The sequence below is a fragment of the Schistocerca piceifrons genome, chromosome X (assembly GCF_021461385.2).
Source record: "Schistocerca piceifrons isolate TAMUIC-IGC-003096 chromosome X, iqSchPice1.1, whole genome shotgun sequence".
NCBI classification, from domain to species: Eukaryota; Metazoa; Arthropoda; class Insecta; order Orthoptera; family Acrididae; genus Schistocerca; species Schistocerca piceifrons.
This window is the reverse complement of record NC_060149.1, coordinates 15,013,531-15,039,579: the sequence shown is the minus strand read 5'-3', so window position 1 is coordinate 15,039,579 and position 26,049 is coordinate 15,013,531. Positions and strand designations below refer to the sequence as shown.

The window sequence follows — 26,049 nt, the reverse complement described above, 5'->3', positions numbered from 1 at the left end:
CGTCCCGCAGTACAGCTGTCGAGGAGCTGTTCATCTGGAAGGGATTTGTGCCCTCCATTAGCATGATAAAGATGGTATCAGGATTCATCAGACTGTGCAATGCTTTGCCACCACGCCAATGTCCAGTACTGATGGTCGTGTGCCCATTTCAGTCATAGTTGCCGATGTTGTGGTGTTAACATTGGCACATTTGTGGCTCATCGGCTGCGGAGGCCCATCGCAAGGAATGTTCGCTGCACAGTGTGTTCGCACACACTTAAACTCTGCCCAGTGTTAGTCTGATCTTAGTTCTGTCACAGTTCACTGCCTGTCCTGTTTTACCAGTCTGCCCAGCATACAATGTCGAACATCTGTAATGAGGGGTGGCTGCGTAACCCCATGACATCTAGACAGGTTTTCACTAGGTTTCACATGTGTTGAAGACACTCACCACAACACTCTTCGAACACCCAACAAGTCGTGCAGTTTCAGAAATTCTCGTGCTGAGCCCCTGGGCCGTCACAATCTGCCCTCAGTCATAGTCAGATAGATCACACACCTTCCCCATTCTACACATGGACGGCACGCTCACTGATATTACACGCACTGTGTGTGTGTGTGTGTGTGTGTGTGTGTGTGTGTGTCTGACTAGCAGTCATTCCTCACCAGGTGGTGCTGCTGTCGCAATGATCTGGCTGATCAGTGTATTACTCAGTTTTATTAATGTACGTTGTGATTTTTTGTGACATGTCTAATAATGTGAAATGTTCTTATTTTAGCATAGCTTTTATGTTCTGTGTTTCGATGTGAAGAGCATAAGTTGTTACTTTAACAAGCTGACAAAGAATTTTTGTTAAAGCACAGTTGTGTATCTTTGTTATGTCTGTGACATAGGATGTAAAGACATTGTAGCTGCTAGTTTCAGTCTGCTTAACATGCCACATGTCCCAGACATATAAAACTCCATCTGGTACCAATAACACTGATCAACAAAACTGCTCCAAATTACCCAGTGGGAACAAAACCATGTAAGTGGATGCAGATTGGTAACAGGGAACTTAATGTATCACAATTTTCTTCTTTATCTTTTACAGTGATGGGACCTGTACAAAAGCTGTCACCATTTTACACATGGAAGATTTGGATTGTAGGAGGTACACTGAAATCTGTTCGGCGTTTTAGAAAAGATAAGCTTCTGGTCGGAGAATCTAGGTTGCATTAAGTAATGCAGATCAAAAATGAAAACTGCTTGGCAGTTACCCAATTGGGATTGAATTGCACGACATTGTAATCTCTAGCAGGGTGTTGTTTCTTGCAGAGACTTGATGTTAGTGAATATAAGTGTTAAAGGATGAGTGGGAAGGGGATGGTTTGGTACATGTAAGGCACAGTATGAAGAGCGTCAATAATGAAAATGCGTTTGTATTAACCAGCTCTTCAGAATTACTAGAAGTGAGAATCTGTGTCCTTAGCTCAGCACAATTAAGTGCCTTTTGTGTGGATACAGCATCATTTCCTGCCATTCATGTCTCAAAAGCAGTCAACTTAAGCATGAAGATGGATATTGTTGTTCTGCCCCACAAGTCTCCATGAACTGCACAGGCAATCATGCTCTGTGGAGTTGTGACTGCCTAGCATTCATTTATTTTTTAAAAAGTTGTAAGAAATTAAGATCTCAACACAAAATCTATATTAAAAAGAGGAAAAATTTTTCCAAAAAATGACTCATTTGTAACAACATTTGCATAACAACCAGAAGCAGTGAAGAAGTGGCTGTATCCCAAGGCACTAGCAACACCATGCCTGTATGGACTGCCCAAAATAAATAAGGAACAGGCCTCTGCAGCCAATACTTGTCACCATTAATTCACACAATTACAGACAGCCAAATATCTGGCAACACTTCTTGCACCACCTGTGGAGCACTGTAGTCAAGGACATAAAGCTACAATGAGATAATGTGCTAAGAAGTTTTGACATTACCTCACTAGTCTGCAAGACTCCTTGGTACTGTTGTCTCAATGTAGTGAAACCTTTTGAACAGGCATTGACAACTGCACGCTTCAGTTGCAACAGTGTGTTCTATTAACAGACGGACGGAGGGCCACGGTACGCACATAGGCTCCAGGGATTGCAAATCTCTACCTGGAACACTTTGAGAGGTGATGGCCCTTCAAACTGTTTGCCAAAGACACAAGCACTTCTGCTACGTTGACTGTACTTTGTGGTATGGCAGCATGGCAGACAGGCACTGGATGCATTTATGGATCACCTTAACAGTATGTATCAAAATACTGCTGTCACTTGAAATAGAGGAGAGTGGTTGTCCCCCTTTCTCGGCCACACTAATAAAGAATAAGACAGATAATGCACGAGGCCATCCAGTATGTAGGAGGAGGACCCACACAGACCTGTACCTGCAAGCACGTGCAAAAATGGGTGCAGTGAAGCGCACAGTAGCAGGGCGTTCAAGAAGAGTAAAGATGCAGCAAACCAGGAAGAGGAAGAAGATACGGGACTCGCTTTCCTTCCGTACTTGGGACTGCTTTCAGCCAAAATTGTAAGGCAACTTGGAAAATCCGTCATAAAACTGTTTTCCACCTACCACCGAAGACATAAGAATGGCTCCGCTCTGCGAAAGACCCATTTAACCTCAACGTACTGGAGATTTGCAGCATTGCCTGTGAGTGTGGCCAACGAAACATTGGACAAATACAGTGCTGTATTTTGAGATGCTGTGAGGAGCACATCAGGCATCTGCAACAGGGCATCAGAGAAACTGGCAATAGCAGAGCACAGTGTCAAGGAAGACCACACCTTTGACTCCGAGAACACAGAGTATGGTAAGCTTCGAAGAATACTGACTGAGTGCAGCGTGGAGCACACCCAGCACCGTCCGTCTCGCAAGACACAGCTGGAATGCCCAGACTGAGATGCAAACGTGAACTGCTACCCCACCACAGCAACCCCAAGAATCGAAGAGCGAAAAAATTCGTCAGATCTGTGCCCGTCCGATCGTGCTGCACTGGTCTTGTTTGACAAATTTGATGACATTAAAAATATGGAAAGCATGGAGTGTTATTGTATTCCCATATCTATAGAAAGCCAGAGGCAAAAATAAAATAAAAAATCACTGAAAAGATGGCTCCCTTTTTACTGTGGAATGTAATTTGAGTTAAGATACCTGAGCAAGAGCTTTGACTTCACTTTGAAATGACGTGCTCAAATTTAATAAGAATGAGAAACAGTGAAAGGTGGGGTACCCATTTGTGTAGACATGTGTGCTACTCAATGTTTCTTCCCCTCAACACTTACAGTTAACTTCAACAGTGCAAGGTTCCATAAGGTGACAATTTCTATTTAGATGCACTTACTTTTGTTCTGTAAATGTTGGCTTCTTTTTCTGCTTTTATGTGCTTAAACACACACACACTCACTCTCACTCTCACTCTCACTCTCTCTCTCTCTCTCTCTCTCTCTCTCTCTCTCTCTCTCTCTCTCTCTCTCTCTCTTTTTGGAGTCCACTGATTGAATGATACACTGTAGAATATGCCATGTGGCCTGCTAATACGTTTGTTTATACTAGAAATTATATCTGAAATTGAGTTAAAATTTCCTTACACATTCCAAAACTACTTCTGAAGTCAGTTACGTTGATAGACTTAATATAGCTGATCTTAAAATGTGATACATTCTCCTGTATGGTATGGTTAAAAATTGTTCAAAGCATCGTTGTACAATATTGTTGCTAAGCAGTGCAATTTACAATGCATATTTTTACATTTAATCAAAGAGACTCTCTTGGCCTATCACCACCACCACCACCACCACCACCACCACCACCACCACTTTTATGTTTGCAGCTGTTGAAAAAGAGCAAATCTTATACTCAAGGTCGTATTTAAGCACAAGCAACATGTGCAACTGCACAGGGCAGCAGAATTTTGTGGGAGGGAGAGAGGGGCGGGGGGGGGGGGTGCAAAGTTACTTTTAAGTATAATTTTAATGTGCATTGTATCAGCATTCAGGCATTCAATAATTCACTGACAAAAAGTTGACAAATATTTCTACCTGCCATTAAACTCTTATTGTAATTGCAGTCTACCTGTATAATTTCTTCCTTGTATGAACCCATTAATTTTATAGGCTACAGTACAAGAAGCTCTCCACATAATCATGTAGCCTGAAAGATCTAATGTGTGGTGTGTTGTCCAATTCTTCATCGATTCAGGGTTATATTGGAGACTCACTTGCATGTTTCTTGCTGAGCTTTAGACACCTTCTTCACTTCACAAGGAGTCAGCTGAAGAGAAACTTATGCAGATCAGAAATTTGGAATCAGTTTCACCTCCTTCAGCTGCTGAGAATCAAAAAAGGAAACTTCTGATTAAACCCAAGAGTTTCTTTGATGAATCATCTGACTCAGAACAACCACCCAAATGCCCTGGAGGAGGAGGAGGAGGAGGATCCGATTGTGTTGAGATCTGGAGAAAAATGAAACTTTCATATTCTAAGATTATACAAAGTCTTCAGGATGAGTTACAGAAGAGAGTTAATGTTTACAGAGAATGTAACCTAAGAGGTTCATTTCTCTCGAATATCACTGAAGTAGAAGCCGTTAATATTTATGATGCTGTAGAGACACTTACAGCCGTTTAAAATTCTGCCATAAAGTACAACTTTGGTGAAGAATGTATACATTTTAAAAGCTGTCTGTTGCCAATGACAAAAGATGATGGTGACAGGTTATCCTCTCCTTCATTTCTCTGTAGAATGTTGGTTAAAAATGGTGATTATTATCCAAATGTGTACATAACATTCAAGATTTAAGACTGTACTCCAGGAACAAACTCTAGTGCTGAAAGGTCCTTTTCTGAGCTACATATGGACAGCAGAAAATAAAGAATGACTGGTCAGTCTTGGAGTATTAGCCATAGTATTGGGCATGTCACAGTCTGGATTTTGAGGAAGTGATAAATGAGTTTGCAGTTAAAAAAGTGAAAAGGATGTCATTTTTCTAAATTTGCTAAATTTTGTAAAAGTTCAGTTAAATGGTATTGTATCATCCATTTCAGACTGACTAAACATTTAAGTGAAGGTATTTTAGTAAAGGGTATTAAACTGTAGCGGTTTTCTTTGAATTTTTACCATATATTGTGTTCAAGTCCGATGTTTCTGCAGTATTTTTACAGTAAAAGGGGCTCCTCAACTGTGGTAGTTCTTTTATTATTTTTGAATGTTTAACTTGCACAAGTGCTTTGTGTTATATTATTTAAATTCTTCAATACAGTTTCAGATTGAAATTAATGACTACATAGCTTTATTACTGGTTGTCCATAAACAAATATGTTGAGGAAGTGCGTGGGGGGGGGGGGGGGGGGGTGTAAAATAAATTACTGCACAGGAGCACCACACACCCCAAATATGGCACTCCTTATAATTGTAGACAAGATGTACTACAGAACTACTGTTCTCTATCATTAAATTTATATGTAGTTAAATTTTATAAAATATTTTGGTTTCAAACACAATGTACCTTGAATTAATTGACCTTCTCTGTGGTAACCAGTATTGATTCAAAAAGCCTCTTGGGTGGTGGTAAGTGATGGTCACATCATAGTGCTTGGCCAGCAATTGCTGAATACAGATTTACTGGATATGTGGTTCCTGGAGTATGTGGCTATTTAGTGTTGCCGATCTGGACTTAGTTTAAGAAGTACATGTGCTTCACCCACACCATTGGGGATAATTGTAGAATTTTGTGTGTCACAGAAAACATGAACCTTTACTTTACTACCTAGATCACGAGGAATATGGAAAAGACTATTAAAGAAAGAAAGCCTTCAAAGTCAGGAATATAGCAAAGATGGTAAGCCAAAACAGTTGTTAGCATACATCTGTAAAGAGCTCAGTAATGTAGGCTGTCATCCATTTGCATGAGCTAGTGCCTGTCCACATAGTGATGATTTTGCAGACTACACACCAATGCATTTATTATTTCACACTTTCAAAAACCTCGATTTGGCACAATTTTTGTATGTCACTTCTTTATTGAAACATTACCAGTTTTAATCAAACAACAGACTGTCCTTGAGGACCTATATGTAGTGAAAAAGATCGTACTTAGAAACAGTGTGTTCAAAGTTCACAAACAAAAAACAATCATCATACAACCACTAAATATGCATTGTATAAGGATAACATTAATTACAGGTCATGTGACCAAACACAATATTTATATCAAAATCACCATTATCCTTTTACTTTATCAAAATTATAAAATGCAGGAAAGTAGTGGTATTACAAAACGCAAAATGCTGTCTGGTCAAAGCACAGGGCCAGTAGCATAATCTCTTGTATCCTGAAAAACAAAAAAAAAAACAAAAAAATCAAAGAATATTGAAGTCAAGCTGAAGATTCTACTTGTGCATAAATTGACACTTATACAAGGTGTGTCTGTGACATCAACAGTAATCAAAAAATTTGAAAAGCACAGCACAGGAAGCTATGAAGAAGGAGCTACAGACAAATAACTAATGTGAATACAAAAAGTTTAATTATTTACAAAGTGTGACACCTGACTCACTACAGAGCTATACTTGAGGATATGACATATGAAAATATATTTTGATAAACATGAACTTATAAACAGAACAATATTTCATTGTTAAAATAAAGGAACAAAAATCACAGTTTATTTCAGTCTCTGTCTGTGAGAGTATTAGTACATAAACATGTTGTACTGTGTGTCATATTTAATAACGAGTTAAATAACATCACTAAAAGTTCAGTAAACAGTGTATCAAGTTCATAACTTCATATTCTACATACATTGTATGAATCTCATGAATTATCTTGAACCAGCATTTGGTTTTAAAATAGATTGGAATTAAAGATGAAGAAATGTATAGTAGCTTACCATGTAATAAGAGTAAGAACCTTCATGAATGTACAAGCAAGATAGCTATTCCATCATCCTGACAGTTAAGAATAATATTTGAAAACCAGCTACCAACATGTCATAAATTCTTTATCATCCCAGACAGTTAAAGTATCAAAAACAGTTAGTGTGATACTATTTATGATTGCAAAGTATATGGAGTCTAGTAGAGATAGTACTGAAGTACGACACCTGTTATTGTTTGCTGTATTAGCACACAAAGAAAATGATTGAACATACCATATTGTCTTAAGGTTGACATGATAATAGATTGTTCCACCTGTTTTCTAAAGTTCCCTGCTTGTTTGTGAAGGCATTCTGAAAGGATATAAACATCTACTATTTGCTTTGATTGAGCACTAAAATAACAGATATGAGTTAAACTTGAGCATGTTATGTGGATTAGTAGACTACCTCTTAGGGTAGTCTTACCTTGAGATACTAGAGTGGAATAATTTATACAAATCATAGAGGTTATTAAACACCTGTGGATTATTTTTTTTGTCAGATTCCATTAAGAAATGTACATTAAAAACTATATAAGTTAATAATTGTTTGATAAACAGCCAACTTTCATGCAAATTTCCACATACAACTGAGTGCCTACTATGCATATATTGCAACAGTTAAAATACAGGTATTACAATTTGCTGTATTGATTCATAGGCAGATGCTTCTGTGATCTTGTGTATACATACTTACATTAATTAGAATTTATACTTATTTTTTTTTGTGAATGTGATTTATTTTTATCTGTATTAGATCTGTAAGTATTAATTTAATTAAATTATTTATGTAAAGTTTTATAAATGAATCTGTTACACATACTTAATATTGTTTGCCACAATGTATAATATACACAGGGGATACATTTGGCAGTTCAGTGTAGACTTCATAAAGATAACGGCAGCAGATTAGATAAGTAACATGCATATTTCTGACACTTTTTGTTACTGACAGTCCTTCATTGCATGGCTTGTAAATTTACTGAGTGTTTACATTTATTGAATATCTCTTGCTCTGCTTTAAATAGGCTGTAGCTACTGAAAGAGATGTAGCATTATGATGATGATCATGAAGAGTAGCTATTCACTAGCTCTTTGATTTGTGTTTTATTCTGGTTGAAAATTTCAGTGTGTAATTTTTAATTTGCATCTATAGGCAACAAAGAATCCATTTTATTTGCATGTGGGCATGGAAATCTTACGAAGTCTCAACAATTATACACGTACAGAATGTGGTTATGCAACCATTCACAATGTTTTAGACAAAAGTCTTGAGGACCGGATGGAAAGTTTCTTTCTTAGTGAGACATGCAAATACTTGTATTTGGTGAGTAGTTTCTCTTCGTATTCTTTGTAAGTCTATGTACTAAGAGAGTCAAATTTTTCAAGTTTCGTAGTGCTCAAATCTAATTAGAAGCATACAATTTTATCATTGACAGACCTAACCTCATAGACCTATGCAAGGAACATTTGCTCTGTAGAAGCTGAGGGACTATTCCATGGCTGTGAAAGGTCATTTATGTGCTATAATTCAGAAAAAGTGCTGCATTGTGATAATTAATTATAACTCAGCTTTAAAGGTATCCAACATTACCTCATATACACAACTATGTATTTCTTTCCTGTGTTTTCCATTGTTGTTCTTATTAGATCTGAGAAGTCAATGGATACTGCAATGCAAAATTTTGTTATTTAAAAGTTTTTCAGGCAAAACACTAAGAATTTGATAGTATGTTTTTGATATACCGCAAAATGGCCAGTGCTGTAAACAATCATAGGCATCAACCCTTTTTTACAGTTAAGAATTGTCTGTGTTTAGATCATTCCCTGCTACTACCAAGTGAGTTACAGGATATAATATGTGGTACATAGTCTTAATTGTACTGTAGAATGTGTTAAAAGACCTATTACAAGATTACTGATATCAGTATGGAAACTCTGTGAGAAATCTGGTTATATAATCCACAACAGTGGAGGCACACAAAATGGTTTAAAAGCCCTGCACAGGGTAAGAGAAGGTAAATTACTTTATACCCTGACAGAAGTGGAAATATTTTCTGCCAAGAAGAAGAGAGAACCTGAACCACTACTCAATAAACAGGACAACTGCAAAATTAGTGCCGGCCGCGGTGGTCTCGCGGTTCTAGGCGCGCAGTCCGGAACCGCGCAACAGCTACGGTAGCTGGTTCGAATCCTGCCTCGGGCATGGATGTGTGTGATGTCCTTAGGTTAGTTAGGTTTAAGTAGTTCTAAGTTCTAGGGGACTGATGACCACAGCTGTTAAGTCCCATAGTGCTCAGAGCCATTTGCAAAATTAGTAAGTTTTTATTCCACCTCCCAGAGTCTACTCAGTGAAAAGAATATGTAGGCCTTCAGGCTCAATATCTAATCACAAGCAACAAAAAGAATGTCACATAGCAGCTTGCTAGGGGCATGCTGTCACTTTATCTCTGGGCAGTTGTGGATGCTGGAGTCAAACAAGCAAGTGCAGAAAGTATACATCCATGCGTAGTAAGGAGTATTTTTTCATTCTGAAGCAGTCACAAGAATAGGAGGTGCACTTTATTGTTGATTAGCTGAGATTGATTTTTATTATGTTCTATGCACTTTTAACCTAACACGTCAATGCAGTGACTCGTACAAACTCTCTGTAAAATCTCTGATTTTTTTGAAGTGGTGGCTTCACTGCTAGTTGTAAGTGATTCTATTAGTAGGTACCTTGTTTAGAGGTCACACATTAAAGTCACTAACCTAAGGTTTTGTCTTCTTGTAGGAATCTTGAAAATGGGTGTTTCATGTCTGAAACCATCTGTTCGTCAAATTTTGTTGCGCAAGTGAGTCTTCGTACAAACTGTATTCTGACCAATTCCTATTGCTCTAACCACCCTTGCAAATATTACTGACCTAAAAGATGATTCCTAACAATTGCTGAAGGCATCACCTTACCATTACCTGCTTATTATGTGGAATTTGAACTTAACATACTATCCACTGTTGTTGTTATCTGTATTTTGTTGTTGTTCGCTTAATATAGCAGACTGCTTCATGACCATTTGGTACTGTTAACGTAGATATGCAGTAAAAACAGAAAGTAAGTAAAATAAATGCTGGTATTACCTGAGACCGTATGAACATCTTCACTCTGTAAGCAACTGGATGTGTGTGATTTTGAGGCACCCTATTACTGGAGCACATCTTCCCCCAGAAGTAAATACAGACCATTTTATTTTAATTGAACTGGATACCTACTAGCAGAACCTTTTGTTTAACACTGGTAATAGCTGCACAGTGTGGCCTCACACGGTATGCAATCATCTGTGCAAACAACTACCTAAATTTTCTGTGACTTGTCAAAAGCATTCGATTTTGCAGCTCATAGTATTCTCTTAGATAAGCTACAATATTACATAGATCTCTTTGGTTTTCATCTTATTTAACTAAAAGGGTGCAGAGTGTCACAGTAAGAAACCCATGGAATGTACCCTTTGAATTGTCATCTACATAATGGGAATAATCACTGCAGGTGTATTGCCGATACTGGTACACTGGGTCCCCTTCTGTTTTTGTTATATACGATTGATCTGCCATCAGATTTAAAAGAAGGTGAAATACCTATTTTTGTAAATGATGCAAGTATTAGAAACAAGCCTAATGGAGAAACTGTTCTGCTTTGAAATGCAAATAAAATTTTCTCGAGGATTAATAACCCTATCTCTGCAAATGTGCTGTCACTGAACTTAGATAAAACACAGCATATGCAATTCTGTACTGCATAATGCCTGACCACACCATTAGAAATAATGCATGGGAGTAAATCAATAAATGAAGCAGAATATTCTAAATTCTTTATACTGAAAAGAACGTGATCTGCAAGCCCCATGTTGCAGATCTCAAAACTTCTAAGCTGCACAACAATTGTGTTACAGATAATTACATATTTTAGAGATGAAACTGTCAAAAAGTTGATTTACTTCTATTTTCAGTCACTGAATGTCTTACAACAGCATGTTTCTGGGTAACTTGTCATTGAGGAAACAAAATGTTTGTTGCTCAGAAATGTCTACTAAGGATAATGTGTGGTGTGTCCCTCCCTGCAGAACTTCTTATAACAGTTCAGCATACTAACAACAGTGTCACAGTACATTTACTCCCTTTTAAGTTCGTTGTCAGCAGTCAGTTACAGTTAGAAAACAATAGTAATATTTGTAAATATGATACTAGGAGAGAAATTACTTACCTTGTCGTTCACTTAGTTGTGGTGTAGCACAGAAAAGAGTAAGGTATTCAGCTTTAAAAGTCTTTGACCATGCACCCAGTGGTATCGGGATTTAGATAGATAATAGAATTAACTTCAAATGCAAACTGAAATTGTGTTTGGTTGACAATTTCAACTGCATGCTCAAATTTCAGAATCTACAGTGTGAGTGAGTGAATGGGAGGGAGGGAGACTCATGACTATCCTCCACATTAGAGCACAAATGGCTTTGCTGTGTCATCTATTACCATAATCCTAATACTCCATCCATGCCTACTAACCTGTGTTAAACAGTGCTCTACCACTCGCAGCAACCAGTATCGTCAATTGGAAAAGTTTAATCACATCCTCCAATATTTTTTAGTCTCCATCTCTTCAGCCCTGAAATGATAACTATCTTTTGCACTTCTCCCACAGTTTTATTCTGTCACCCACCCGTGTCCATTTATGTCATCCTTGCATCCAACACATGCGTGAAGGGAGAGTGATTATTTAGATACAACACCCACCAATGGGCCCCCCTGCATTGTTGGGGGCGCTAGATTAGACTCGCAGCCCTTCCTCACCTGTTCGTAAGAGGCGACTAAGAGGAGTCTTTTTTTTATTGCATCAAGGTTTTTTTTTTTTTTTGTTTTTTTTCCTTAGTCTTGTGACTGTTCTTCGGACTTTTGAACATTTTCACACTCTTCACTTTTTTCTTCTCCTCTCACCTTTTTTGGCTTTTTAAATTCTGGTCCCCATTTCGGGTTTCACCTCCACTTTCCAAATTTTACTGAATTGCGGGCCATTCGGGGAAAGATGCTTTACTGTGGTGCATTACCTCTCACTGTGCACTATTATCTTTTGCACCTACCAATCAAGTGGATCTATCTCTACACCTGAAATCCAGTGCAGAGTTAGCCTGCCATGGTGGGGTTGCCATTTACCTTCCCGGTGACAACACAAGGATTGCACTGGTGATGCCTGAGCTATGATCTCCCTGTGTCAACCAAGGGGTACCAGGACTCTGGGCAACAGCTACTGTTCCAGGTGGCCTTTACTTGGCGGGGTGTTGCCCACAGGGAAAGTCTCTGATTGGAGTGAGTGGCATCGGGGTGGATGATTAGTGGTGGCCATGGCAACACAGCAATCTCATCAGTCAGGAACAGTGATTTTAATACAGAAGTTTACAATTCTATGGCATTTCCATCATCGGCCTTGCCTCAAGACAAGAGCCAGGCAAGGGTAAATCAGTTGGAGAAGGTTTCGGCAATAGAGATGATCAAAATGGATCTGTGCTGATCAAAACATTGCATGCCAACCGATCACTGGCACTTCAGATGTGTATCGAGTTAGGAGATAAATCAGTCACCATTTCTCCTCATAACAAGCTCAATAGAATTGAAGGTGTTATCTTCCATCGGGCCCCAATGCTACAAACTGGTGAACTGTGTACTAATCTAGCATGGCGTGGAGTCCATTTTGTTCACCGCATCCAGAAGGAGCTCGAGGATAATGGAGTGGACACGCGGTTTTATCCCAGGCTTCAACAACAACATTTTACCAAGAAGTTTGTCACGGTTTGTAGGTATGCTGTCAGGAATTACCTCCCTTCTCCGATGAGATGTTTTAAGTGTTGACTGTTCGGACACGTCATCCTGCTGTTCTAATGAGGCTACCTCTAGGTGGACAGGCATCCCATGAGGGCTGCCCTTGTGACCAACGCCCTCAATGTGTCAGCTGTCCGGAACTGCACCCTCGTTGTTGACCGCTGTGCTCATTCTTAAAGATGGAGAAGAAAGTTCGAGAGTATGAAACGTGTGGCCTCTTGTCTTACCAGGATGCAAGGAAAAAGTGTAAAAGACTTCATCCGCCTAATATGGTCTCTAATTTAGCAACTGTCATGTCACAGTCCACACCTCGCATGATGACAAGGTCTCGTATGACATCTAGCCCTGTCGTATTCCGGGGCCTGCCGCACAGTTGGTGGAGGGAACATCAGCTCCCTCATTGGTTCACACACAATTGGTGCGACTAGAGGTGCCTAGTCACCCTCTGGCGTCAGGGATGAGGACACATGTCAAGGTGCCACCCCACCCCCAACTCCTGCGCAAGACAAAGATTTGCAACCACTGGCAGCGGGACAAAGAAAAGTAGTCCTCTTCACTCCTGGAAGATAAAATGGGCAAAATCTTCACAGAAATCGAAGTCTCAGAAGAATAAGAATGATAAGGTACTTTCTGAGGCTTCAGATGTTCCTCTCCCCAACCCTGCAGCGGTTGAGCCTATGCACATGGGTGACGGATCATGCATTCGTGAACCATGACCTGGTAGCGAAGTAATCACATCCATCTTTTCCATTTGGCACTTTCTCAACCCTGACACCAATGCTCATTCAATGGAGCTGTAACTGTAACAGCCACTATTGCCATTTGAACAAAGTCTGTCATTTAATGGCTACTTACTCCATAATTGGCATAGCGCTTCAGGAAACATTGTTTACGGCAATACACCTCCCTGCTCAGAAAAGCTACAAACCTTACTGTATCAATCATGTTAACATTGAGTGAGTATCTGGTGGTATCTGTGCCCTCATATGCTCTGATATTTTCAGTGAGCAGTTACCCCTTACTACTGTGCTAGAGGCCATGACTGTTAGTGTTTACCTGTCAGTTCGGTTGACAATATGTAATGTTTATTTACCCACAGACACTTTCCAATAGTTAGTGGCATGGCTCCCTGTCCCCTTCCTCTTATTGGGGGACTAATGCCCATAATTATCTGTGGGGCAGCAGCACTATGTCTCACAGAGACCAAGTACTAGAACACCTTGTTTAGAATTGAACGTCTGTCTACTCAACATTCGAACTACAACCCATATTGGTGTGACCCACAGAACAATTTCCGCGCTGACCAGTTGCAGTTGTAGCGGCGCATCGAAAGCTAAGTACTAATTAATTGTTTGTGTATAGTGGTTTATTTAGGAACTTTAGTAGTCTTCAACCGGTGTTCTTGGTGTTTTCTGGTGAAATAATTTCAGAAGAACCTTTTGGGAACTGTTTTCAGCTTCGTTACTGTGTCATTAGACGTTTGATTCTCTTTCTGTATTAGTCTTTTGTTATATTCACATTTGTTGTTTATTAATACTGTTAATAATAGTAGTTACTTCCCTTGTATAGTAAGTTTGTGATTATTGTAGCCAGGTTTTTAACATCTTCTTATTGTAGTAGCGGAACTTAGAAAAAGTAAAATTTTACCATGAGTGAGAAGTGTGGGCTTTGCCGTAGGTTCGTGAGTAGTGGATTGCGGTGTGAGACTTGTTCGAAGTATTTTCACTGGGGAGGAATGCAGTGGGGAAGCCAGTGGGCATTCTGGTGAGATCCTCTCCTGGAACTGCAGGTTACGTAGCAAGAGTAAGTTGATAGAGGAGCAGGAGCGTAAGATCTGTGCCCTTCAGGTGCAGTTGAAAAATGCACAGGAGGAGCTAGATAGGATGAGGAGGGAGAAGGGGGTTGGGGAATGGGAGCTGGCTGTTGGCAAGAGATCTGCTAGGAGAAGATGATTTTCAGATAGTTTTACTATTGGTGTTTGCAATACATATGACCAACTGTCAGAGTCTAGTGGAGAGGAATCTCTAGTAGCTGTAGATGTAGGAAGTATGCAGCAGACCTCAGTAGTTACTGTGCCTAGAACAGTTGCAAAGTCGAAGAGGAAGAAGAAGGTTCTGCTGTTAGGTAGTTCTCATGGCAGAGGTGTAGGCCAGCAGTTGCAGGAAGTGCTGGGGAGTGAGTATCAGGTCACCAGCATTGTGAAGCCTAATGCAGGGTTGGCTCAGGTGACTGTTAACATAGGGGGGTTGTTGTTGTTGTTGTGGTCTTCAGTCCTGAGACTGGTTTGATGCAGCTCTCCATGCTACTCTATCCTGTGCAAGCTTCTTCATCTCCCAGTACCTACTGCAACCTACATCCTTCTGAATCTGCTTAGTGTATTCATCTCTTGGTCTCCCCCTACGATTTTTACCCTCCACGCTGCCCTCCAATACTAAATTGGTGATCCCTTGATGCCTCAGAACATGTCCTACCAACCGATCCCTTCTTCTGGTCAAGTTGTGCCACAAACTTCTCTTCTCCCCAATCCTATTCAGTACTTCCTCATTAGTTATGTGATCTACCCATCTAATCTTCAGCATTCTTCTGTAGCACCACATTTCGAAAGCTTCCATTCTCTTCTTTTCCAAACTATTTATCGTCCATGTTTCACTTCCATACATGGCTATACTCCATACGAATACTTTCAGAAATGACTTCCTGACACTTAAATCAATACTGGATGTTAACAAATTTCTCTTCTTCAGAAACGCTTTCCTTGCCATTGCCAGCCTACATTTTATATCCTCTCTACTTCGACCATCATCAGTTATTTTGCTCCCCAAATAGCAAAACTCCTTTACTACTTTAAGTGCCTCATTTCCTAATCTAATTCCCTCTGCATCACCCGACTTAATTAGACTACATTCCATTATCCTCGTTTTGCTTTTGTTGATGTTCATCTTATATCCTCCTTTCAAGACACTGTCCATTCCATTCAACTGCTCTTCCAAGTCCTTTGCTGTCTCTGACAGAATTACAATGTCATCGGCGAACCTCAAAGTTTTTATTTCTTCTCCATGAATTTTAATACCTACTCCGAATTTTTCTTTTGTTTCCTTTACTGCTTGCTCAATATACAGATTGAACAACATCGGGGACAGGCTACAACCCTGTCTTACTCCCTTCCCAACCACTGCTTCCCTTTCATGTCCCTCGACTCTTATAACTGCCATCTGGTTTCTGTACAAATTGTAAATAGCCTTTCGCTCCCTGTATTTTACCCCTGCCACCTTTAGAATTTGAAAGAGAGTATTCCAGTCAACATTGTCAAAAGCTTTCTCTAAGTCTACAAATGCTAGAAACGTAGGTTTGCCTTTCCTTAATCTTTCTTCTAAGATAAGTCGTAAGGTCAGTATTGCCTCACGTGTTCCAGTGTTTCTACGGAATCCAAACTGATCTTCCCCGAGGTTGGCTTCTACTAGTTTTTCCATTCGTCTGTAAAGAATTCGCGTTAGTATTTTGCAGCTGTGACTTATTAAGCTGATAGTTCGGTAATTTTCACATCTGTCAACACCTGCTTTCTTTGGGATTGGAATTATTATATTCTTCTTGAAGTCTGAGGGTATTTTGCCTGTTCCATACATCTTGCTCACCAGATGGTAGAGTTTTGTCAGGACTGGCTCTCCCACGGCCGTCAGTAGTTCCAATGGAATATTGTCTACTCCGGGGGCCTTGTTTCGACTCAGGTCTTTCAGTGCTCTGTCAAACTCTTCACGCAGTATCGTATCTCCAATTTCATCTTCATCTACATCCTTTTCCATTTCCATAATATTGTCCTCAAGTACATCGCCCTTGTATAGACCCTCTATATACTCCTTCCACCTTTCTGCTTTCCCTTCTTTGCTTAGAACTGGGTTTCCATCTGAGCTCTTGATATTCATACAAGTCGTTCTCTTATCTCCAAAGATCTCTTTAATTTTCCTGTAGGCGGTATCTATCTTACCCCTAGTGAGATAGGCCTCTACATCCTTACATTTGTCCTCTAGCCATCCCTGCTTAGCCATTTTGCACTTCCTGTCGATCTCATTTTTGAGACGTTTGTATTCCTTTTTGCCTGTTTCACTTACTGCATTTTTATATTTTCTCCTTTCATCAATTAAATTCAATATTTCTTCTGTTACCCAAGGATTTCTACTAGCCGTCGTCTTTTTACCTACTTGATCCTCTGCTGCCTTCACTACTTCATCCCTCAAAGCTACCCATTCTTCCTCTACTGTATTTATTTCCCCCATTCCTGTCAATTGCTCCCTTATGCTCTCCCTGAATCTCTGTACAACCTCTGGTTCTTTTAGTTTATCCAGGTCCCATCTCCTTAAATTCCCACCTTTTTGCAGTTTCTTCAGTTTTAATCTACAGGTCATAACCAATAGATTGTGGTCAGAGTCCACATCTGCCCCTGGAAATGTCTTACAATTTAAAACCTGGTTCCTAAATCTCTGTCTTACCATTATATAATCTATCTGATACCTTTTAGTATCTCCAGGGTTCTTCCATGTATACAACCTTCTTTCATGATTCTTAAACCAAGTGTTAGTTATGATTATGTTGTGCTCTGTGCAAAATTCGACCAGGCGGCTTCCTCTTTCATTTCTGTCCCCCAATCCATATTCACCTACTATGTTTCCTTCTCTCCCTTTTCCTACACTCGAATTCCAGTCACCCATGACTATTAAATTTTCGTCTCCCTTCACAATCTGAATAATTTCTTTTATTTCATCATACATTTCTTCAATTTCTTCGTCATCTGCAGAGCTAGTTGGCATATAAGCTTGTACTATTGTAGTAGGTGTGGCCTTCGTATCTATCTTGGCCACAATAATGCGTTCACTATGCTGTTTGTAGTAGCTTACCCGCATTCCTATTTTCCTATTCATTATTAAACCTACACCTGCATTACCCCTATTTGATTTTGTGTTTATAACCCTGTAGTCACCTGACCAGAAGTCTTGTTCCTTCTGCCACCGAACTTCACTAATTCCCACTATATCTAACTTCAACCTATCCATTTCCCTTTTTAAATTTTCTAACCTACCTGCCCGATTAAGGGATCTGACATTCCACGCTCCGATCCGTAGAACGCCAGTTTTCTTTCTCCTGATAACAACGTCCTCTTGTGTAGTCCCCGCCCGGAGATCCGAATGGGGGACTATTTTACCTCCGGAATATTTTACCCAAGAGGACGCCATCATCATGTAATCATACAGTAAAGCTGCATGCCCTCGGGAAAAATTACGGCTGCAGTTTCCCCTTGCTTTCAGCCGTTCGCAGTACCAGCACAGCAAGGCCGTTTTGGTTATTGTTACAAGGCCAGATCAGTCAATCATCCAGACTGTTGCCCTTGCAACTACTGAAAAGGCTGCTGCCCCTCTTCAGGAACCACACTTTTGTCTGGCCTCTCAACAGATACCCCTCCGTTGTGGTTGCACCTACGGTACGGCTATCTGTATCGCTGAGGCACGCAAGCCTCCCCACCAACGGCAAGGTCCATGGTTCATGGGGGGATAGGGGGGTTATGTAGGGATTTTACTAAAGAGGATCAGGTAGTGATTGTGGGTGGGGCTGGTAATAGTATTGATAGGGATGGGGAGTATAACATAGATGGTGACCTGGAAAAGATAGCCACTCAGACTGGCAACACGAATGTGCATTTCGTGGAACTGTTTCAGCGTCACAATCGGCCTCATCTTAATACAGCCGTCAGGCGTAATAACATGAGACTTGGGGGTGCGCTGATGACAGAAAGCATGGGTCACATTTCAGTGGTGTCGGTGGAGTCTATCAGCAGGACGGGTTTCACTAGACATGGCCTGCACCTCAACAGGTATGGGAAGGGGAGGTTGGCAAAGCTTATAGGTGACAGCATAGGTGGGGTTGGTGGGATCACTCATGGGAAAATTCCTGCAGTAGTGGGTGTTAGAGCTGCACCTTTTTTAGATTGAAGTCAGCTGATAGGTATTCCTGCTCAAGGGAAGTCTCTCTAACAAAGGAACCACTTTTGACAAAGCTTAGGTATCCGAGTAATGAGGGAATCGGTATATTTCATCAAAATAGACAAGTTATTAGAGATAAAGCTAGTGAACTGCTTATAGATGTTGACGCTGAAATTATTGGTATATCTGAACACTTCTTAAATAAGGAGATAATTCAGAGGCTTCCTTTACCAGGATACAGGTTGGCTGGCAACTTTTCGAGGAGCTCTTTGCGGTGTGGAGGGAGTAGCCATGTATGTGAAAAATGGCATCCCATTTGAGTCAATTGATGTTTCAAAGTACTGCACTGAAAAGGTGTTTGAATGTTGTGCAGGTGTGGTTAAATTTAATGGAGCTAAACTTCTAACTGTTGTTATTTATAGCTCCCCAGACTCTAATTTCACAACATTTTTGCTAAAGCTAGAGGAGGTTCTTTGTACACTTTATAGGAAATACAAAAAGTTAGTTATATGTGGTGACTTCAATATTAATTGTATAAGTGATTGTGCAAGGAAGAGGATGCTGGTAGACCTCCTTAATTCATATAATCTTATGCAAACCGTATTCTTTCCAACGAGAGTGCAAGGGAACAGTAGAACAACCATAGACAACATTTTTGTTCATTCCTCATTACTAGAAGGGCATTCTGTTAGCAAAAAGGTGAATGGCCTTTCAGATCATGATGCACAAATTTTAGCTCTAAAAGATTTTTGTGCTGCAACACGTGTTAAATATAGTCATCAGCTGTTCAGGAAAGCTGATCCAGTTGCTGTAGAGACCTTTGTAAACCTTATCAAGGAACAAGATTGGCAAGATATTTATAGCGCTAATACAGTAGACGATAAATATAATGCTTTTCTCAGGACTTTTCTCGTGTTCTGTGAAAGTTGCTTTCCGTTAGAATGTTCAAAACAGGGTACTAGCACAAACAGGCAGCCTGGGTGGCTGACTAGAGGGATAAGAATATCTTGTAGAACAAAGTGGCAATTATATCAAAACGTTAAAAACAGTCAAAATCTAAATGCAGCAGCCCAAAAGTGGCAATTATATCAAAATGTTAGAAACAGTTAAAATCTAAATCCAGCAGCCCATTACAAACAGTATTGTAAGATGCTTAAAAATGTTATTAGGAAGGCAAAAAGTATGTGGTATGCAGATAGAATAGCTAAGTCTCAGGGAATCATATAGTGCTCTTAGAAAAAAGTGTTCAGAGACTGTTACCTGAAATGCTCCTCCATGATACTGACAAGAGGGAGATTGAGTTAATAATTAAATCACTAAAGACCAAGAACTCTCGTGGATATGATGGGGTATCTAGCAGAATACTGAAGTATTGTTCTATGTATGTTAGCTCAGTACTTAGCCATATCTGTAACTTTTCCTTTAGGAGTGGTCGGTTTCCTGACCGATTAAAGTACTCGGTAGTGAAGCCACTTTATAAAAAGGGAGACATTGATAATGTTGACAAGTTTAGACCTATTTCTGTGCCATCGGTGTTTGCTAAAGTTATCGAGAAGGTTGTATATACAAGGTTACTGGAGCATTTAAATTCACATAATTTGCTGTCAAATGTTCAGTTTGGTTTTAGAAATGGTTTAACAACTGAAAATGCTATATTCTTTTTTTTCTCTGTGAGGTTTCGGACAGATTAAATAAAAGGTTGTGAACGCTAGGTGTTTTCTTTGATTTAACGAAGGCTTTTGACTGTGTTGACCACAAAATATTACTGCAGAAGCTGGACCATTATGGAGTAAGGGGAGTAGCTTTCAATTGGTTCGCCTCTTACTTTAAGAACAGAAAGCAATATTGAGAGTGGTAGTGATATTCAGTCCCAATGGGCCACCGTTAAGTGGGGCGTTCCCCAAGGGTCGGTGCTGGGGCCACTGCTGTTTCTTATTTATATAAATGATATGCCTTCTAGTATTACAGGTGATTCAAAAATATTTCTGTTTGCTGATGACACCAGCTTGGTAGTGAAGGATCTTGTGTGTAATATTGAAACAGTATCAAATAATGTAGTTCATGAAGTAAGTTCGTGGCTTGTGGAAAATAATTTTATGCTAAATCACAATAAGACTCAGTTTTTACAGTTTCTAACTCACAATTCAACAAGAACCGATATTTTGATCAGACAGAATGGGCATATTATAAGCGAGACGGAACAGTTAAAGTTCCTAGGCGTTCGGATAGATAGTGAGCTGTTGTGGAAAGCCCATGTCCGGGATCTTGTTCAGAAACTAAATGCTGCTTTATTTACCATTAGAACAGTATCTGAAATAAGTGACACTTCAACACGAAAAGTAGCCTACTTCGCATATTTTCATACGCTTATGTCGTATGGTATTATTTTTTTGGGGTAATTCTTCTGATTCAAAAAGGGTATTTTTGGCTCAAAAACTGGCTGTTCGAGCTATATGTGGTGTAAGTTCGAGAACCTCTTGTCGACCCCTATTCAATAGTCTGGGAATTCTGACATTTCCCTCACAGTATATATTTTCTTTAATGTCGTTTGTTGTTAGCAATATTAGCCTATTCCAGAGAGTTAGCAGCTTTCACTCAGTTAATACTAGGCAGAAATCCAATCTGCATGTGGAATGCACTTCCTTGACTCTTGTGCAGAAAGGAGTGCAGTATTCTGCTGCATCCATTTTCAATAAGCTACCACAAGAACTCAAAAATCTTAGCAGTAGCCCAGACTCTTTTAAGTCTAAACTGAAGAGTTTCCTCATGGCTCACTCCTTCTATTCTGTCGAGGAGCTCCTGGAAGAGCTAAAAAATTAAGCAAATTCCAGTGTTACATTGTTGATTTTCTTCATTTAAACTTACGACTCGTCACCTGAATATGTTTTTTTTATATTTCATTTTATCTGTTTCTAATATCGTGTTACAATGTCATGTATTGACTCGTTCCATGACCATGGAGACTTCTCCTTAATTTGGTCCCACGGAACAATAAATAAATAAATAAAAAACATTTTCAGCTATTGATCACGCAGTTTGTAGCCTGGGTATCTTACACCTCATTTAGTGGCGTGTCCGTGGCTATCTGTGTGACAACCACCATTTTCCTATTATTATCTCCCTCTCCACTCTGACACACAGAACATGCTCTATGTTGGTTGCTTAAGAAAGGTGAGTGGCAAGCTTTGTCCTTCAGTCACTTCTGCAACCAGTCATGTACAGATATTGACAAATTGGTACAGGATGCTATTGATACTATTACTCATGTGCAGCAGCCACGATACCTTACTCTTCAGGCTCATGCTGGTGCGATGGTGGTCTGAAGGCATAGCCACAGCTATCAGGGAACACTGCAGGGCACTTCAACGGCACAAGCAGCATCCTTCTATGGATAATTTAATATCTTTGAAGAGGCTCTGGGCGAAAGCACAATTTTAATAAAGAAAAGGAAGGAGTAGTGTTAGGAGGAATAGGTATCATCTAGGCAGTCCCACACCCCCTCATCCCAAGTATGGAATAAACTCCACGACATTTGCGGCCATCCGCCACCTATGGTGGTCCCCGGCATCCTTGTCAGTGGTAACATCTGCACTGATCCATGGTATTTACCAAATATTTTGTGGCAAACTTCATTGAAGTGTCCACTTCCAGTAATTTCCATCCTCATTTCCTGACACGGAAACCCCTTGTTGAGTGCCATCCACTAGGTTTCTATACACACAGCTCTCTATCATATAATGTCCCTTTTAATGAATGGGAGCGTCACCGTGCTTTGGCAGTGTGTTGAGATACAGCCCCACAGCCTGACAAAATCTACAACCAAATGTTCAAACATCTTGGTGCCGACAGCGTGAAACACATCCTCAGGCTTTTTAATCGCATCTGGCGGAAGGGAATATTTCCCTCTCAATGGTGGGAAGGTATTATTATTCCTGTCCTGAAACTGGGAAAGGACCCACGTATTTTAACTAACTGCCAGCCAATCTCTCTGTTGAAGGGGCTGTGTAAGCTATTCAAACAAATGGTCATCCGCCGTCCTTGTTGGTGCCTTGAAGCCGGAGGGTATATATCAAGATTCCAAAGTGGCTTTTGGGCTTTCCAGTCCACAACAGATCACCTGGTTCATGAATTTGCAGTGCGCACTGCATGAATGGGGTTTGCTATTGTCATCAATGGTATTGTAAGTGGGTGATCTTTGCCTGTACTATGCCTCCGCATCAATGCGGCCTGCTGAGTGCCAACTTCAGGGAGCTGTCTGAGGAGTCCATTGGTGGGCTCTGAATCGTGGCCATCAATTTTCATCTGCTAAATCATGAGGTATGCATTTTTGACAATTTTGGACTGTGCACCCACACCCAGAGATTGATCTTGGTGACCAGTTACTTGAAGTCATTGAAACTTTCCAATTTTTAGGTATTTTATGTGACAGCAAGCTAACTTGGCTGCCACATGTCTGGCAGTTCAAAGCAGCTTAGTCACTCCTCATGAGGCATGGACAGCACAGTTCTTCTGAGATTTTACAAAGCACTGATTTTATCCCACTTGGACCATAGATGTGTTGCCTATGTGTCGGCAGCACCATCTGTACTAAGCTTGCTGGACCCTGATTGCCACACCGACATGCGGTTGGCAACAGGGGCCTTCCATACAAGCCCTGTTGACAGCCTCCTGGCAAAAGCCGGTATCCCACCGCTGCGAGTTAGACAACAGCTTCTTCTGCCGAGTTACACAGTCACAGGCTGCCAGATGCCTACCCACCCATGTGACTCAACTCTGTTCCACAACCAACAGTTCAGACTGTTTGCGTATTGCCCAAAACTTGCTAGAACAACAGGTATCAGACTCGATATTCTACTGAAGGACCTCCAACAGCCTTCCAGTATTAGAGGTGGTTGTGGTGGGAAGAGCCTCCCTCTGTGGCGGGTACCACCTCCCCCTCCCCCCCCCCCCCCCTCCCTGAAGCTACTACCTCAGGTTAGTTTCTTCCCCCGTCACCTTGTTGTACCCTTAGACCCTCTTGTACAAGATGCTGTCCAGGTTATCTGTATTTTCTTTTACCTATCGTGTAACAACCACTGTAATGCCCTTTTTAAACTCTTTGACTTCCTTATATGGTTTGAGCAGCCAAGGCCTCATTTTTTTACCACTTCAGTGTTTCTCTCATAAGCAGGGACTGATAATCCAGTAGTCCAGTCCCTTTAAACACATCATCATCATCATCATCATCATCATCATCATCATCATCCCACCACTGGGGATAAAGACAGACCCACAAAACCTCTCATTGTGTGCAAACAAAAAAAACCTGTTATCCAGTTTGTTAACAATGATGTTCAAAAACCTTTCATAAAGTCTTTAAACACTTTTTTTTTTTTTTTTTTTTTTTTTTTTTTTTTTTTTTTTTTTTTTTTTTTTTACTGATACAGTATCTGTTACGTGTCTGTAACATTATTATACATCAAAGTGTTTGTAGAAACTTTATTGTTTTATTTTCAATATGGAAATGAAGATTCTGTTTGATCACACCTACGTGATTCACTGTACTTCCCTATGCCATCCACAACTTGTATATTCCATGTATGTGCCATGAGGGTTTTCATTTCTGGCTTTACATAAAATCTCATTTTGTGTCAATTACCTCATAATTGGCAGCCATTGTTTTATAGTTGATACTTAAAAAATATTTGAAGGTGATTGTTATCTTCAGCAGCACATACAGTCAGGGTTATCAGTTTGAAGAAAGCTAGAACAAGTTATGGATATTGAATAGTAGCCTGTGTACCCAGACAATAAGTTTCAAGTAGTTTTGTACCTTCCAGGTTGCAATGTAGTTCCCTGTATTATCTGTCAGTGTTAAAAACTACTAAAAATTAGAATGAAGAAAGTATTTGTATGTATCTAAATTTTACCTGCCTCATACCAAAATGATACACACAAATCCCATTCAAATTGTACTCTCCCAGTTAAGTACATTGTACTGACATGGTAGCATTAATATCTTTGGTGATTAATAAACAGTTTTTCAATGAGTGTGCATTTTATTTTATAAAAATTGGTCCTTAAATCTGTGCATCTATCTCCTTTCATAAGTGCTATCTCAGATTCTGGGTACACTATTTGTCATCTTCATTTCAGTAATAGCATTTGATCTTCTTAAATTTCAATGGGATGCTCAGTCAAACAAGATGTGTGCCTGGAAGGATGATGGTGCATCTTGGAACTGCTCAAAGTGCAGTATGCCCACTAACATCTTTGCTCCTTTATGCTGTGTCACCACCACCACCACCACCACCACCACCATTGCCCCCTTCTCTTGGGAAGAGAATAATATGGACTAGAAGCTGATATGCTTTGCATCAACTTTTCTTGCACTTTGAGTGCCAGAATAAATCCTTCTATTCCTTTCTGAAGTACTAGAAGGCACAGTGCTGCTTTCATTATCCTTCTGCTTGGATAGACACTGTTGTTTATTATTACTATTATTATTATTATTATTATTATTATTAGAACATGCAACTGTTAAAGCAAATAATGTTTACTTCTTTTTACAGCTATTTGATACAGATAACCATGTAAATAAACATTCAAATCACTACTTGTTCAGCACAGAAGGCCATTTGTTTCCAATCCATTCTAGTTTCCGTAAAAAACCATGGATTGCATCAGAAAATTCTCAGCAAGAGGAGACATCGCCAGCTTATAAAGCCTCAGTAAGTATCACAGTCTCAGCAATTTGTGCAGAGAATTGACAATTCCAACATTCCGTTGTACATTTTGTATTCAGCTTTAGTAGATGTGTATTGTGCTTTCAGAATTCCTCCTTCTCCTCCCTGTCCTTCACCCATAACTGCTGCTCAATACGATACCACTACTCACTCCAGGCGGGCCACAGTGTGGGGAGATTTTCTGTGTGTGTAGTAGTACTGTAAATATACAAACACTTTAAAAGGAAAGGACATACAGCAATTTGTGTTTCATGTATCACAGTAACTGCAAATTCAGACAAAAACTATAAAAACGATCGTAAATTTCATAGGTGAAGCAGACCACAGTTTCGTGACAGTTTTTACTGTTGAGGTGTTACTCTGTTCAGATGGTTATGAATTTTCAGCTAAAATTTATTCTTTTATTGTCCCAGTGAGTAAAGAATGTGTGAGAGTTTGATTCCTGTGGTTCTTTTACACAGTATCCAAGTTGAGGAGTAAGCACTGAAATTCTTCAGGAACAGTGTGTAGTCTTACCAAGTGTGGTGGTGCATTTTTGGGAGGAGTGAGCAGAAATCTCCATCCAGTTGTTGTTTTTCACATTTTCT

The 26,049-nt window shown here is 39.9% G+C and overlaps 1 protein-coding gene across 3 annotated transcripts in view; it reads left to right on the top strand.

The window, feature by feature from the left end:
* The window catches only part of LOC124721519 (ER degradation-enhancing alpha-mannosidase-like protein 1), a 196,410-nt gene that overhangs the window by 156,511 nt on the left and 13,850 nt on the right, over nucleotides 1-26,049 (top strand). For 2 of the 3 annotated variants that reach the window (XM_047246537.1, XM_047246538.1), the window contains 2 exons: nucleotides 8,081-8,251; nucleotides 25,289-25,447. In XM_047246537.1, the coding sequence (XP_047102493.1) occupies nucleotides 8,081-8,251; nucleotides 25,289-25,447 (330 nt within the window). The remainder of the gene's footprint in view (nucleotides 1-8,080; nucleotides 8,252-25,288; nucleotides 25,448-26,049) is intronic. The other variant, XR_007006345.1, reaches the window with a different exon arrangement.